General features: G+C 32.8%; 2 protein-coding genes across 16 annotated transcripts in view; one reads left to right on the top strand and one right to left on the bottom strand.

Moving 5' to 3' along the window:
• Window positions 1-13987, top strand: part of LOC145322208 (uncharacterized) — a 71592-nt gene extending 57605 nt beyond the window's left edge. Inside the window, exons 23-35 of the mRNA XM_080164055.1 lie at window positions 334-417; window positions 4294-4398; window positions 8575-8674; window positions 8948-9033; window positions 9496-9554; window positions 9959-10012; window positions 10391-10457; window positions 10658-10729; window positions 10926-11020; window positions 11344-11421; window positions 12051-12120; window positions 12420-12520; window positions 13585-13987. Coding sequence (XP_080020181.1) covers window positions 334-417; window positions 4294-4398; window positions 8575-8674; window positions 8948-9033; window positions 9496-9554; window positions 9959-10012; window positions 10391-10457; window positions 10658-10729; window positions 10926-11020; window positions 11344-11421; window positions 12051-12120; window positions 12420-12520; window positions 13585-13651 — 1038 coding nt within the window. The 3' untranslated portion in view covers window positions 13652-13987. The remainder of the gene's footprint in view (window positions 1-333; window positions 418-4293; window positions 4399-8574; window positions 8675-8947; window positions 9034-9495; window positions 9555-9958; window positions 10013-10390; window positions 10458-10657; window positions 10730-10925; window positions 11021-11343; window positions 11422-12050; window positions 12121-12419; window positions 12521-13584) is intronic.
• LOC145322210 (chitooligosaccharidolytic beta-N-acetylglucosaminidase-like) overlaps window positions 1-17964 on the bottom strand; it is a 145618-nt gene that overhangs the window by 108536 nt on the left and 19118 nt on the right. The window lies entirely within an intron of this gene.

Below are 17964 nucleotides of genomic sequence, written 5' to 3'. Positions count from 1 at the left end.
CCCTAAAAATGAAAATTCCCCCTCCCCCCCCCCCCAAAAAAAAAAAAAAATATTTTCTGGAAAACTACTTTAAAATAAATGGCAGCACCAGAAATACTTAATTTTTATTTTTCAATTTTTAAAAAAATTACCTCATGGGAAAAAAGCCCCTAAAGGCTAGGGGCGAAAAACTACCCTTTAATTCACTTTATTTTCCATTAATGATTTTTTGTCCTTCGCAACTCATGCATATTTTCATCCTTGTTAAATATTAGAAATGTTTTGCAGAATTCTTTTTATTTCATTCGATGTATTTACAATATGAGTAAGGACCTTAATTTTAAAAATGTGTAGGCTTGCTTCAATGAAATTGACATGGACCATGATGGTATGATTTCCAAGTGTGAGATGACACAGTTCAGCAACCTCAATGAACAGGTAACATTTGCTATGTCAGACGAGTGATATTAATAATAGAGAATCAGGAATTATGTGGTTGTTAACAGCTGCCACTTATGTAAAGTTAGTACCTGTAGATAAAGGTCTTTTAGTCAAAGGTTTAGTTGTTGATATTGACACATAATGATGCACCTTATAAGGCAAACTAAAAAATTCGGACAAAGTGAATTATAGAGCATATGTTCATAGGTCACAAAAAAAAAGAGAAAGAAGGACATAAGTATAGAAGAATAATATAAAATCACGAAACCTTCATATTTTTTGTTTGTTTTATACTGGATGCTCTTAGAAAAGGTAAAGGTTGATTTCTTCACACCCGCAATAATGCAATATATCTTAAATAGTAGCCTCCCATAGCAAATTGACGAACGTAAGGACGGACAGACAAGTTGAATTATAGAGTAGCTTTTGCAATGTACCCGATCGTTAGCGTTTATCTAGGAATAATTATCTTAGGTAGAAATTCTTTCTTCCGTGTTTAGATAGGATAGAAGGAGGAAAATTGAAATGTTGTTTTTGAAAACTCTTTTAGTTTGCTGTGTGCAGGGCTCAGCTGCCGCCAATTTTAAGGCAATCGACTGGGGCAGCTGTTAGATAAAATTCTCGTTATTTAAATGTTACTCTAATCTGCAAAGTCAAAGCTGCCGCTGCATTTTGTATAAGAAACAAAATAGTGGCTAACTTTAGCTTAGGATTTTTTTTATGTTTTGGTAGCGGTTGCAGCTTGTTAAAACGACTGCTATATACAGCTGCGGCTGCCGATACTTGTTTGTATGCATGCATATCTTCTCTCTCTTTTTATCTTGTCAAAACTTTACCAAGAAAAAAAAGTTTATGTATAAAAGGCGTTCAATCCAGGGATGAATTGAATTTTTTTTATGAAAAATTTAAATTTGGATTTTTGGAAAGTTTAGGTAATAAATCAGACTAAAAAGTATAAGTTTCAAAAATCAAATATGTTTTTTTAAATACTTTTTTTCTATTTTTTAGGGTTTAATAAATTATTTCTCTTTTTTTTTCTTTGTCAATAAAACCAAATGTTTATATTAAACGTTTTGTTGAGTTCAAAGTGCATAAAATATGCCAATTACAGAAGTAGGAAAGAATAGAGTGTAAACAGTTAATCAAAAAGATATTTTTACCATTTTTAGCTGTTTATTTGTACGTCTGTTTGACATAATACCAAAGAATGTTACAAAAATGACTGATTATAGGCGGATTTTAAATTTTAAAAACGTAATTATTACATGAGCTAATCCATGAAAATATAGTAATTCTTTTAATTGTAAAATTTTAATTTTCAATTATTTTAGTGCAACTTAAGAAAGGTGGCGTACACAGCAATTCACCAGGGGAGTGTAAAATAGATACAATTTTACAGGAAGGTGGGGGGGGGGGGGGTTACATCCACCCTTCGCACGACACTGCTTAAGAACATTATTTTTTTTTTCATTTTCTATAAACATATACATTATACAATACAAACGTTTCATTAAATATTATTGCAACGAAATGTAAAATATACTTTCCGTTTTATGTGATAAAAAGTAAAGTAATGAATTTGCTGTAAATTTATTTCCTATGCAAAGTGCATTGCAAATATTTTCAGATGAAATATCACTTCCGCAAAAAAATTACAAAACTAAGGAATCCATGAATTCTTAATCCTGTCAAAAATATTGACATTCTATCAATATTCAAGGATTCATTTCGACTAATAGCTTTAATAAAAAATGGTCTTGACTGGCATAATTTCGACATACTGATAGTCTAATTACATTATGTACTTATATTGACATAAAAAGTATCTTTATCGTAAAAATCAAAACAGCAAATATTAAACTAAAACAAACCCATATTATTACAAAAACAATTATATGAAACAAGCAAATATCAGTTTTGCCAATAATTATATAAATATTTGTATATAAAAATGATTTATAGCAGCCAAATACCTTGCACAAATGTTAACATTAAGCTATTGATATGTATTAAGGTATTGATATGTATTAATGAATATCTTATAAAATAATATTTTTTACATTGGTAATGGTTCGGTTTATTATTGTGTTTTTTTTATTTTGTCCTTACAACAACTTGGCAAAATAATCATAAACCATTTTCATTTTTGCTTAAATCTGCGGTTAATTATGTTCAAGCGCAAATGAAGGCACACTATATTTTTATTCTCAACTCACGATGTAACTTTATTTTTAACAGCACAGCTTTTCTACATATACTTTCAGGTTGTATTATAAGTTAAACTTAAAATTAAAACACTTATACATTAAGGGGCATCTAGATTTCATGGTATTCCTATTAATTTAATTCTAAATGTCTTTCTATGTCTGATTTTTAACACTTTTCTATAGTTTTCATTTTCAATAATATTTTATTTTACCTTTTTTTTTATTTTATATCCCAATTTTAATGTAATTTTTATGTCTCTTTTTTCAATGTTCTTTTTTCTTTGTGTCACTTGAGATCTCTTAAATCGCAAGATTACTAGAGTAGGTTTCTGGGTTCAGTTAGTAATGGCGTTGTGCAGGTTTTGGTCTATTCAAATGGATTTAAATAAGGAAAACTAACAGAAATATTAACTGACTTGTTCTTTTTTAATCTTGAATTTCATGCAAAATCAGCACATTTTTTTTATAGGAGAGTTACAAATATGTTTAAATATTTCACTTTATACTTAAACTAGCCGCTAAACACCGATGCCTCTAGGGGCACTTGACGTATAGGATAGGAAAGTAGAATCCAACCCTCCCCTATTTAAAATTATATTTACAAGAAAAAGTAAAACATAGATTTTGGGGGAATTTTTTTTCTAGGGGTGATTTATCTTGAGAGGGTGATGGTATCCATCCCCAAAATGCTTAGTAACTTTCCCTGAAACTGAATTTGAAACTATAATGAAAACCATATCAGTTCAGCGGTTTTGAATAAGGATATGAGTTTCTAAATAAAAAGATATTTATAAAGAAAGAAAAAAAATCTAGCCGAGCGGAGATTTTTACCCACTGGGGCTCTAACCCTATGGAACTATTCCTACTGAGTTCATATTACACTTAAACAATCAATTAAACTAATTTAAAACCAAATATAAGCATGAAAATTACGTTTTTTTTCTAAAAAACCTCGTTTGTTATATTTTTATCATTGACCTAGTACCCTTTAAAAGCGTTTAGGTACTGCCCCTTTGAGGAGGGGGGTTATAGAAATAAGTCTTAAACCGCATTAAGACTTATACAAAGCTTCTCTGATAAGCATTACCCATCGATCTAGTCAGTTGAAAGAATAAAATATTATTTCAGTCCCCAAAAATGACAGCTTTTAATTTTAGATACTAAGTATCACCGCAAAAACAAATTTTTATGCATCCTTTTTTAACGCTATACATAAGCTTTCTATGAGAAAAGATACTGTAAGCTACAAACGGATTTAGTCGAAAACAACTTGGAAAGCGGAACTAAACTACGTAAAAATTTTATTATTTTCTTTACATCAAAAACTATATTTATTTGAAAACTAGTTTTATTATCATACAAAGTAATCTCAGTTAGTTATAAGCATTTTTGATAAAAAAAAAAAAAAAAACCTAAGAATACAAAAAATCAGCTTTTTAGTGTAAAATAAAAAGAAAAGTGAGGTGAATGATAGATAGATTCATAGACAGATAGTATAGAGTGAGAGATATATAGATACATATGTAGATAGATAAAATATAAAGATGTAGAGGAAGATAGAAAAATATATCTTATTTTGCTAACCATTATATACAAAACAGACAAACAGACATACCTTATTAACAGAGTAGCTGCGCTCCTAACAATATTTTATAATATTTTGTAGGAAGTGAACGCGATATTTGACCTTGGAGACGCTGACAGAGACGGTCAGATTGATCTGAAAGAGTTTATCGCAGTTATGACAACAACAAACCCTGTACCTTACTCGGTAAGATCATTTCCTAGCGTAGTTCCTCTTTAATTAGGGTTTTTACGTCCGTCTTTGTGTTTTTGTTCATATACTGGTCTATGTGGCTTGGTAGAGTTTAAAGGAGAGTGATAAAGAAAAAGATCGTTTTAAGAATTTAATCACAAGTAACTTTTAAAAAGTACTTAAAAAACACTTGTACTTGACTAGCTTACCTAATTATAGAGTAGCTGCGCTACTAATTAGATGGGAGAGAGGGGGTTAGTTAAGTGAGAAGTGTAAGCCACAAACTTCTATGAATCATGTGTATATGTGTATAATATTAGAGTAACCACAGATTTTGACATGTTCAGATAATAGAAACAAGATCAGAAATTTAAAAATTGAATGGCGCCACTTTTTTTGTTTGGTTTCTAGAACTTTTTTCTACCCATGCAGTGGTGTTATGAAATGTTTTTTTTAAGACAAAGTGATCACAAACAATTTGACTTTATATGCATTTGGAAAGTCAGGAATAGTCCCTTTCGTGGCAAAGCCCATTAAGGGGCGATTCGTCGTATTTTTAAAATGGCTTTTTATATGTTAGTTTAGGTTAGGTTAGGTTAAATTGGGTTATGTGATTGCCCCACAGGGTTAGGCAATTGGCCCCGCAGGGTTAGAGCCCAGTGCAGGGGCAAGAAATAGGAGAAAGGCTACTGTGAAAAGTACGAAAAATCGCCCCTTATGGTGCGTTGCCACGGAAAATCTGGTTATAATTTCTAATATTGTGAAATTTTGTGGTCCCCATTTGTGTAAAACTAGTGACTGTACTCCCCTTCAGGGATTTAAGGGATAAGACAACGATGAATAGACAAACCCTCCCAATTATGATAAATAAAGTTCTTTGGAATCAAATTATTGATGGAAAACTTTGTACTCTCCTAGTTTGTTCTAAAATATCAAAGGGTTAAAGTTTAAAAAAACCTAAGGCTTTAAGTCAACAAATGAAAATATGTATTTATTAACTTTTGGGGACTATTCTAAAAAGGAGTCCAATGTCCCCTCCCTACCTGACTCTACCTGATTCTACCTTACTCTACCCTAGTCTTCTATTCTTTTGTTTTACTATGCAAATCTCTGAGTTTCTGGTTTAACTTACACAAAGTTTGGATCAAGTCGGAAATAATTCTTCCCCCCCCCCCCCAAATTTACAAACGTGTTCTGTAATTGGTTGGAATCAAATTGTGGGGAGAAATGTTGGATATGGATAAAATTTGTTATGTAACGTTCCAGTAACAAAGATATTAATTTTGTTTATCATAAATGGAGGGAAGGAATGGTTAATCTCTCGTCCATTGTCCTATCCCTGTATCATTTTGGAGTTACAATAAAAGAATATTTTTATTAACTAAATAATTTACATGTTGGCGTGATGATTTAGAAAAATGCGCAAAATCAGGATTTTGCGCATTTTTCTCCACTACTTGTTTCCGAGAACATTTTTATATGGGCTATATCAAAATATGTGTAGGCTTGGTAACGCAGGTTCTAAGAATATTAACTATGCCGTTTAGCCATTGGCAGCCTTAAAAAAGATATTCCTTCGTATTTGAGACATGATCCAGAAGTTTTAACCTGCCAAGGTTCTACTTTCATCTGTGGTGTTGTCCTACAAATTAACTTTCAACTCCTTTGAATCATTATAATGCGTCACCATTTAGAATATATGGCTACTCCTCTAGGGGCATCAAGGGGAACTTGAGGAGATGGGTGGGGGGGGGGGGGGTAAGGAAAAGATTTGTAATTCAAACTTCGACTTTCAATTTTAATCTTAAAAAGAAAAATTATTGGGGCTCATATTTTTCTTGGGACGATTTCTCTTCTTGGGAGGGTTGAGATATCCTCCCCCAAAATAGTTATAAACCTTCACTGGAGTCATGGGAAGTTTTAATATAGAGGCCAGAACCTTGTCGTTTCAACAGTTAGACATATCTTTGACCAATTTTTGAAAATACAATTATCCCCCCTAAAACCTCTGAAACCCCTCATTTCACCCTCCTCAAAAAAAAGCTTGGACATCTCTGATTCGCAGAGACAGAATTAAAAAGATAGAGGACAATTATCTATCTATCCTTATATCTAATAAAGTAAATGGATGTTTGTCTGTCTGTTTGTCTGTACCGAAGGATCTCGCTAACTGCTGAACCGATCGGTTTCCCCTTAACAAGGTAGTCCCGGGAATGTTTATAACTATTTTGGGGGAGGGTACCCAAGAAAAATCGCCCATAGAAAAAAAATCCCCCCCCCCCTAATTTTTTTTCATATTTTTTTAACTAAAATTATAAATGTTAGGGGGGAACCCCTCCCCCTAAAAAAGAAAAATTACCCCCCCTCCCAAGTTTAATTATATTTTTTTACTAAAATTTAAAATGTTAGGGGGCATCCCCCCTCCCACAAAAAAAAATACCCCCCCAATTTTTCTTTTCTTTTTCATTTAAAATCTAAAATAAGAAATTTGGTTATAAAATTCGACTCTCCCCTCCTCAAGTGCCCCTAGAGGCCGCTAGTCTTTTTATAAAGAATTAAGAATTAGGTAGCCGTTATCCTTATATTAAAGTAACAGGATGTTTGTGTGTCTGTGTGTTTGTGTGTTTGTACCGAAGGATCTCGCTAACCACTGAACCGATCGGGTTCTCCTTAAAAGGGTAGCTTCTCATAGGTCCCGGGAAGGTTTATAACTATTTTCTTGGGTGCAGCCCCCCCCCCCCAAAAAAAAAAAAAAAAAAAAAAATTCGCCTCCCCCAAAAAAACATTTTTTTAAAATTTTTTATTTTTTATTTTAAAATCTAAAATAAGAAATTGGGTTATCAAATTCCATTCTCCTCTCCTCAAGTGCCCCTAGAGGCCTCTAGGGGGCGTAGCCGCTAGTTATAGATTAAAGTACCTAGTCAAAAATGGTTATATGGACTGTTTTGGGTGAGTTTCTCTTATACAGATAAATGTATTTTTCATCAAGACAGATGGATAGGACAATGGACGAGTAATAAATCATCCCTACACTTTCCATCAGTATTAATCTGCCTTTTGAAACAATTGAGCGGATACAAAAGAGAAGTCTTTTCCCACATTTCAATCTACCAATTATAGAAATTTGACTATATTACTTTAATAAACATAAATATATCATTCAATATCCTTTCCTTGAATCCATGATTTTCATGGACTGCTCTAATTAAATTTCAGATTTGAAATTCAAACAAGAACTAACTTTCCAACTATGTGGCAACACACATGTCTTTAATTGGATCAAGACAAACCTGTGTCAGACCATCTTGGATCAAAGCAGCTGTTTTTTTCTGGCCTATTGATTTATAGTTTAAAAAAGATTATTTCTTTATGCGTTTGTGTCTAAATTTTTTGTTCAATTTTAAATTTACTTACTTTTCTTACAAACCAGTTGACAATAACCTAAGATTATAGCCTAGTTCACAAAAGTCATAGGTCGACCTCTGGAATTTTGTACTTGTTTAGGTTGACCTACAGAATAAATCAGTCGACCTCTAAAAGTTGTTTGTGAACTGTGTTCTTTTATAATGTAATGGTCCTTTGTAATTTCACTCAAATTTGTCTTGATTTATTACAAATACAGATGTGGAAGTCCATTTACATTTTAATTCCATATCAGTATTTAGTGATACTCTTGTTTTCATTAATACTTTCCCTGAATAATCTATGTAATCATTATATGCTCAACATCTCAATGACTAAAGGGTTCTGTATGTTCATAATTGTCCTTTAGGTTTTAGAGTTCCTTAAGCTTTATATAGAAAATTTCTATGACTGACTATCTTAGTATCGAATTACACCAGTCCCTCAATATATTCCCACACACACGCGCAAGAACTCACACACCTGTTTAGACCAGTACACACACACACCCACACACACACACACACACACACAAACAAACAAATAGAGACACATTACTTTGCAGCAACATTGCTATTGCTTGACTATTTGTCTTATATTCATATATTTTCTGAATATACCTTAAGAATACCTGCATTTTTGTCTTACAAAAATGTTAGTTTATTAAAGTAACCTTGGGTCGAGATGGATTAATAGATTTTAAAACTGCTTTATTAATGAGTTTAGGTAGTGTTGCTGCGTTACTCAAGGACTCAATTGCTCTATTTAATTATGAATTTTTATTCTCAGGAAGGTGGAGAAGTAGTCCAGGTGAAAGATCTGGAGATTTACAAGACTGGCGAGGGTGTAAAGGTGATCATCTGGTGCCATGACATTGCTGGATTTACAGGTAAACCTATGTAGTCAAAGGGATCATCTTGTTAGATTTTTAAGTATCAATTTAAAAATTATAAATATTTATATATTTGAGAGGAGCTCAACTGCCAACTTGATTGAGATTTGTTCTGTGGAAAAAATTTTGTGGAAAGAAAAGGCTACTTTAGATTTTGCAAAATTACCAAAAAGTTTGACACAGCAAACCATAATTAATAAATTATATTAGATAAAATGCATAGTGACTGCACTATAATGATCCTTGTTTAGAGAAATTACAATTATTAAGGTGTTGACAGAATCAGACAGTTGGCAGACAAGATGGCCACTTTTGGTTATCTTGTCCTTATTCCAAACTTCATTTCCAGCCAAGAGGTAAGATTATCATTTAACAAGAAGAGAATATTGGTCATTAATTCTGTCTGTATCCCCATCTAGTACCCACGACCATGGCTTAACACATAACGTTGTTTTTTATGTGATAGGTTCAACACCATATCATAATTAAAGACGTTAAAAATGGTTTTTACTGTTGCAATGTCAGATGCCCGTTAGGGTAAGAGGAATTTACAGGCCCAAAATAGGCACAACTCACCACCATGCACAGTTAGTACTTCCAGACAAAGGACGTGTTATCAACGATTAGGTGTATGCTGTGTATCACTTGATCTAATACCATGTTTTCTTAACTTTTTATTTTAGGGAGGAAATATTTATGATGTAGAATATATTAAATCAGTCAGCGACTATAATAATATTGTATTTTTTCAGGGAGGAAACATTTATGATGGAGAATATATTAAATCAGTCAGTGACTAATATTATTTTATTTTTCAGGGAGGAAATATTTATGATGGAGAATATATCAAATCAGTCAGCGACTGGAGCAAACTTAGGTCAGAGTTAAGATCATTATTATCGTCACTATACAAGGATCTAAAGGGGTAAGACTAAATAGGAATCACAAAAAATTACCCTTAGATTAAAACAAAAAACTGGGTACCAGTATATTTTCAATCTAATCTCCATGTTAATACGGAAACGGTTAGAGTACAATGAATGATGAATACATCTTCCACCCCCCACTCATTCTGTTTCGTATCTTCCAAGTTCTGGTTTTGTTAGCCCATAGCTATTGGTGATGGGTGACAGCTGGGTTGGATGGGGGGAGGGGGTTAGGGAATTATTTTTTCTGGCGGAAAATATCCTTACTTGACATACATATGTACATACTTACAAACATACATACATCCAGTTACTTTATATTGTAGGATGGATAAATTAAACCTTTTTATTTCAGAGATATTTGGGTGGAGACTTTGTATCCTTATATAAGAGACACTCTCGGGGCAAAGTAAGTATTATTCAATCAAGAATAACAACATCCATAAAAGCAACTCTTTCAAATTGGACGGCAGGACAAACGAGCATTTACATTTGTTAAGTGTCAGAAATAAATAAGCAAAATCAATTTATAAATGCATACAAACTTGTATATATATATATGTTTGTTGCAAAAATTTCTTAAACACAGGATACTGTTCGAGAAAATACTTACATTTTAAAGACTTCATTATACAGATACTTCGCTAATAATAATGTACTCCAAAAAAAAGATTTATAGGATTATTACATCATACCGTGAAATTGTTGTCATGTTTAATGAAATCAGCATGAGCAATTGTATCGTGGGTGTTGGATATCTTATACAATATATATATTTATATTATAGGAGTATTGGTGTTGTGGGAGTTGGTTGGGGAGCTTATCTAGCTACTAGACTGTCCTCATATGGAGAGGTAACCACATTACTTTTGATTTAAAAGAATGACAAGTTGCTGATGAAGGTCGAATTAAAAAATATTTATAATATCACATAAAAATATCTATTTTTGTATACATTACTTCACATAAATTACCGAATTTAATTCTGAAAAAGGTGTAGCTATCCTTGTCATTGCTAATTGACCTATCAAACAGCTAAATGTTTATTTTTTAGGTGAATGCATGTGCTGTAGTAAATCCAAGCACAAGTATTGTTGTAGAATATCTTCAGGAAGATCTTTATGAGGCAATTTATATTTATAATTTTGAAAGTAATCAGGGAGGGTACTGAAACTCGGGACTCCAGGGAAGGATGGGTAAAAGGGTGATTATCCCCCTCCCCCAAAAAATTGGGTTTTAAATCAGATATGGGCAACTAAGGAGTTGCTTGCTTTTTGTTTGTAAAACTGCAAATATATAAATTTTATATATATATTTTTTAGCTGTACGAAGAAGTATCAATTCCCCAGCTGTACATAACAGCCAGAGATGATTGTCCCAATGAGAAACAGGATGGCCTTGCTTATAGAATATTCAAGTAAGTATTTGGATGCTTGACCTTCAAAAATATGTTCATTCCGTTCAAAGCTTCTTCCAAAAAGCTCAGGACTAAATAAGGTGCATGTTATAAGAAATCATCTCTATAATCATTCTAAAATTGTAAAATCGATAACAGTATCAGTATTTACGCAATTTTATGACCAAATTTATGTTTATACTTATATATTTCTATTTTGCTCATAAAGGTCTGACACTCTTCAATTGTAGCCTACCATCTGATTATGTGCTTCGCCTTTATTGATGTTGTCAACCTTTTTATAAAATGGTTGACTTAATTAAAAATTTACAAATTAAATTTAGATCTTGTGTGTTTGGAAAGCAGTGTGAATTCCAGGACCTACCAGATGTTTATGCTGGATATTTCCTGGAGGGAGACAGGTATAGTATAGTTCCAAGACTTGCCAGGTGTTTGTGCTGAATACTTCCTGGAGGGAGACAGGAATAGTATAGTATAGTTCCAGGACCTACCAGATGTTTATGCTGATTATTTCCTAGAGGGAGACAGGTATAGTATAGTATAGTTCCAGGACCTACCAGATGTTTATGCTGGATATTTCCTAGAGGGAGACAGGTATAGTATAGTATAGTTCCAGGACCTACCAGATGTTTATGCTGTATATATCCTAGAGGGTTGTGTGTATAACTAAGTTTTCAAAAAGCAGTCAATTTAGAACGCTTACGCCACAAATAAAGATCAAAGATTATATCAATTACCTAATATGGATAATTAAAAAAAACCAAACCCACTCTTTTTCATGGCAGTCACCTACAGATTTTTAAAAACAAGGTGGTTGTTAGAAATGGCATCTGTAACTAATCGTTTCTTAACCTAACATTGAAATCCACACCTTGAAGTCTAGGTGCCATGTATTGTTGGTATATCAATGCAAATTGTCCAAAATTTAGATAGACTCACAGCTACACATTTTAACAATGAATTATTTTAAAAGCTTGTATGACAGACTAGCCAATTGTATAGCCTTGAATTTTACAGTAAATTGATTTAGGAGCGTAGAGGCTATTGCTATCCAAGCTAAGAGAACACTAAACAGCATAATTGCTTTCTTTAAACCACTGGTGAGTAGATAATTAAATTATTTATAGCAAAACGTAATAAAACGGACAGACAATATTCTACTTAGAAACTTTATACAGTAGCTTCGAAGTTATAACTTTTAAATTTTGTAAAGCTTATTTTAAGTATTAATTGCTTTAAGATTTATCATTTTAGATGTACAATTCCAATTTGCCCTTTAAAATTATCAAAATACGTGAATTTTATATGAAGATACAGTCCAATTTACAAGCGTTAGGTGAACGGAATGACAAAACATATATAGAGTAGCTTCGTAACTAAAACCATTTATATATTTTAGTTGAGATACCAAGGAGAAATAATTGTGGATGAGATCCAGGAACCAGTCAAGAGCAGATTTTCTGATATAGATCTGAAACATCATTCTTCTGATTGCTGCAGGTAGTATTTTCAGAGAGAGAGGGGACTATAGGCTGTTTATTACACTAGCCTCCAAAGTTTTTTTATTCGTTGGCTTTACAACTTTGGGAAATCAAATAATTTTAATTGGTTGCTTTATTAAGTTGATTGTCCAAACATTTCAACAACTAATTATAATCCACAGAAAGGGTAATTTTGTGAATTAACAGTGGAAATATACATAAATCTATCGACCATTGTCTTACCCTTTTTGATCCCTGTATTATCAGACATAATTCTGCTAGGAGGGTGCGTAGATTGGTCACAAATATTTTAACCAAAAATCTTGAGGTACAGGACAATCAACGATAAGTTTGTGTACATACTAAATGATAATGAACAAAATAGCCCCTTCTGTAGATTGATTAGACATAGTTTCTTAGAGTTTCGGCCTAAGTAGTCATGGAGTAGGCTAAGACACTTTTGTCTAGCCACTAGGGCTATCAAGCTCCAAGTTCAAGCACATTATGACTTGACCCGCTGTCTCATGAGAGCTTCTCATTATTACCTCACCCTCACCGAGTATGGCAGGTGTCCCAAAATAAGTCACCGTAATGAATGACACTTTCCGCAGAGGAGCTTGGGATAAGGGTAGTACTGATATTATGTATTTGACTATTGAGTATCCAAACTTACTCAGTAATCCCCTTCTAACACAACCAGGGGAAGTTGCGTGATCATCATTGCGAATGAGAAATTCAAGTCAACACATGGAGAATTGAACTCGAACTCGCATCACCGTAGCTCAGTGTGTTACCACTGAGCCACGACGCCCTTCTGTAGATTAAGATTGTTGGTTTTAAAGTTTGGAAACTGCTATTTTTTACTAACCATGAGAGTACCCATCGTTTAAGCCTGCAAAAAATAGAGCTTCATTTTAAAACTTGGGATTCTATTCTGATCTACATTTTAATAAACCCTTGTATCCAGGTTTTCATGATTTTTACAGTTCCTATAAATAAAAAGATGATAATTATTGTTTTAAGCCTTTGTCTCATACGGTGACAGCTTTTTTTATCAACCAATAACGAAAAACTTGTATTTAGAATGTGCTTAGAAGTCAGACACCAGGCAAACAAATCAGAACTCAGATCAGGAGTCAGAAGTTCTTAAATTGTAAAACATTTATTTCTGATTGCTCTACCAACCATTTGTCAATTAATAATTAAAAAGAACTATTCTATTCAAAATAAACAAATCTTTAAACCTTGTTGCGGGTTTTCAATTTTACACATACAAAAAAAAATAATATAAGTATGTACATTTTCACCGATTTTTAAAATAAGGTACAATAAAATAAAGTTCAATATAAATATTTTAAAAGAAAATTTGACATTGTTATTAAGATTAAACATATTTATTTTCTGATTAAACGGCACAATGCCAAATTGTTACATTATTGATAATTATATATTATTTATAAAATTAAATAAATTCTTATGAAAAATATCTTTTATTTTAAATCAAATATATTGGTTTTAGGATCTTAACTAATCCAAAACATGTTTGCCAATACGTAACTAGGAGATTAACGAACCAACTGCCTCATGAAAAAAATGGTGTGGGAGGAGGGATATTCTTTTCACCCCTTCTCCATACCCTCATCAACACATTAAAACGGTCGCTGGTTGGCAATAAAGCCAATTAATTCCATTTGAAATTGCCGAAAATTAAATATATTGCTGGCGTAACTTGTTTTTTTATGTAGCTGAAGGGATGTGGGTAAGAATAGGGAGAAATAAGGTAAGAGGGTTGTGGAGAAATTTTCTCTTAGAATTGTTTGTAAGAATCACATTCACTGGGCAATAGAATTGTTTGAAATATTTATTTTGAATATCAAACACGACGACCTATTTAATCATTCAGCTATATTCTATCATACTGGTTTCTTTGTCCATAATCTCTAGAGAAGGAAGAAGGAGTTTAAATAAAGGCCAAAACAATCCAAAAATATTTATAAAACTATCCTTAAAGTTACAATCAACTCAGACCTGAATTTTCCGAGATTTTTAGTTTTAGACAAAAACATTACTAGGGTAACGCGGGGTAAATGCGGTAGGGGGGTCTAATTCCGGTCACTCGACTAACTTTTTTAAAACCGTTTTTTAACGGTGTTCTAAACGTTTGCGAGAGATCTTCAGAAAAGCAAAGTTGTAGTTTATTGCCTATACTTTCATTTCTTACTTCAGCAAATTTTTGTCAGATCACTCCTTCTATGATTTTTTTGCCCTCAAAAAGTTCCAAAAAATTTGCAAAAAAAAAATTTCAAAATAGGCCATGTTCAACCTAAAATTGTGAAAAAATGGTAAGTCCTATTGACCCGCGGGTTTTTGTAAAATGAAAGATATGGCATTGATTTATCGTTTGCAATTGGAGGCGTTGTTCTAACTTGATTTTTTCATAATTTTTTTTTCGTCTCAAAAATATGGTCTATTCCGGTCACTTTTTTTACTTTTTTTTATTACTGTATTTATAAATTTATAATACCCTAACTTTTTTTCAGGTGATCTGGAAGCATGAACAACCTCAATGCATGACAAAGGCTTTAACCTTCCCTTGCCTGTTGTTAGATGTACATTATTAGTCATTTTACTGCTTGTATTATGTCATGTTTTGTTGCCTAAGCTTTTCAAATTGTAAAGACATTTAAAATTTTTCAGACACATTTTTATAGTAATGGGAAGAGTATATCACCCAAAGGAACGCCTTAAATATTTGCCTGAAGATGTATCAGCTGCATTGGCTCATGTAAGAAGGGGTATGTCTAATAGAAAGACCACTAGAAGATTTTAAATTCCATATGAAACTCTTACATCTTTTTCGTATAAGAGGGTGTTCGCGATTTTTGCGCGGTTTGGATTTTTTATGTCAAATCGGCTAGGATTAAGCTAGAAAGGTGTTTAAGGTGTCTATAGAAAGCTCTTTGCATGTCCTAACAAAAACTCCCCAGGATATGGGTTCTATCTCCAAGATTTAGAGTACATATTCAAAATTTTGCATTTTCAAAATTCCTGTTGCATAAAATGTGTTGAAATATTAGAGTTAGACCCCATATCATTTCGAGTTAATTGTCAGGCATGTAATTTTGCATCTTTAGACACCTTAACCACCCTTGTAGGTCAATCCTAGCCAATTTGAGACAAGAAAAATTGTATCAAAAACTGCTGTCAAAACTGGCAGGATTTTTAAAATTAAAATTTTTTTTGGAAAAAATCACTTTTTTCAAGAAATTCCAAGACCTGCGAATCAGAAATTGCCTCTAATTTATGTATAAAGCTTAAAAAAACCTAATCATATAATAAAAAGTATGATTTTTTTTAAAAAGTTTGCATGAAAAAAATTGATGTTTTTTTTTGCGATTTTACCGACTTTTTTAAAATGGGGAAAATGTTGTCAAAAAATTGTCTGATCTGCATGCGACTAGTACTGTTAGAAAGCTAATGACCTCAGCTTTCTACTCATAGTTTAAAATTTAAAAAAAAATACTTTAAGGGGGTGTTCCACCCCCCCAAAGTCAACTGACCGAAATAGCCCCACCGGTGGGGCTATTCCGGTATAGGCCAACCGCCGCCCTTTAAACCGATTTTTGACCGACTTCTAGTTGCAAGATCTTAATGGGACCAAGACAGGCTTCTTCGTTATTGCCATATCGTTCATTTGCACTCTTAAAAGTTTTTGGGAAGTATGTTTTTTTTTTAAGTTGAAGAAAAAAATTGACCGGAATTACCCCGCGTTACCCTACTTTATTTCAAAATTGTTTCAAGGGATATATATGAAAGATTGCAACTTCTAGTGAATATTTCTATGACCATTGAGAATCTGCTCTATTTGTTTATAGGTTCGTTATTTATTACTTTTGAATATAATCATCCTTGCTGTGTAAAAATTAGCCAATAAAAAGATAAAAAGAAGTGATAAAACGAAAAATAAACCAAAGTAATAACAATCTTTCAAAATAGGATGTGTTCAAATCCATAAAAAGAAAATTATACAAAGTTTTAAAATTTTATTATTAAGAAGACTTTTTAAAGTGATGTCAATCATATTTATAAAAATATATATTAATATAAATATTAAATCATTCACATTTTAAGTATTTGGGTCGAGATTCAAAATAACAATTATAAAGAATTTTATTTCATTATATGATATACAGTGACTTAAACAAATTAATAAACATTAATAAAAGCTCTGAGATTGCAATAATCAATGTAGTTAAAAGTCAAGATATATGAATAGCATAAATATTTTACTTGTCAAATATAAAAATAAGTAAAAACAAAATTAAGATACATTTAAAAGTTGCATTTATCACAAGTTAAGATATTCAGATCACTAAATTTAACAAAAACTAGGTATATTTTTAATCATTGGCCACTTGAAGTTTTTATTAAAGGGGGGGGGGGGGGAAATGTGGTGACTCGTCACACGACATACCAGCAATTTTATTTTGGGTGCTACTCCCTTAGTTTTAGAGATAATTGGATGAAATCTTTTGGGCTGGGTCACTAATTACCCCAACTATTGGTATCTTTAAAAAAAATCGGCGGCGGGACCGCCGCTCCCGCCGCCCGCCGCCGTTTTCCGCCGCCACCAAAATTTTTTTTTTTATTGCATTTCTCGCCGAATTAGGCAATTTGGAATTTTTTCAAATTTTCGTTTATGAAGGTATATCTTAAATACAGTATGCTACTCCCTTAGTTTTAGAGATAATTGGATGAAATTTTTTTGATTGTGTTACTAATTACCCCAAGTTTTGGTATCTTTCAAAAAAAACAGCGGCGGGACCGCCGCTCCCGCCGCCCGCCGCCGTTTTCCGCCGCCACCAAAATAAATTTTTTATTGCATTTCTCGCCGAATTAGGCAATTTGGAATCATTTGAGACCATGTTATTTTTTTCAAAAATTTTTCCCCTTACAAGCACCCCTGCGCCGCCACCAAAAAAAAATTTTTTATTGCATTCCTCGCCGAATTAGGCAATTTTGAATCATATGAGACCATGTTATTTTTTCAAATTTTTTGGGGGGCGGTGGCGGAAAACGGTGGCGGCGGATGGCGGGAGCAAGGTTGCTTGTAAGGGGAAATTTTTGAAAAAAATAACTTTGTCTCATATTATTCCAAATTGCCTAATTCGGCGAGAAATGCAATACATTTTTTTTTAGGTGGCGGCGGAAAACGGCGGCGGACGGCGGGAGCGGCGGTCCCGCCGCCATTTTTTATTCAAATATTTTTTTACTGACCTACCTAAAAAGATTTAGTTTCAATATCTTTAAAAGCACAGGAGTAGCACTGAATTTAAGATATACGTTCATAAACGAGAATAGAACGAGTCCCCCCGCAGGGTTGCTTGTAAGGAGAAAAATTTTTGAAAAAAATAACATGGTCTCAAATGATTCCAAATTGCCTAATTCGGCGAGAAATGCAAT

This window comes from Acartia tonsa, chromosome 6 (assembly GCF_053477335.1).
Source record: "Acartia tonsa isolate MP-2025a chromosome 6, ASM5347733v1, whole genome shotgun sequence".
NCBI classification, from domain to species: domain Eukaryota; kingdom Metazoa; phylum Arthropoda; class Copepoda; order Calanoida; family Acartiidae; genus Acartia; species Acartia tonsa.
Note: the sequence above shows the minus strand (reverse complement) of the source record. Positions and strands in the feature narration are given on the sequence as shown.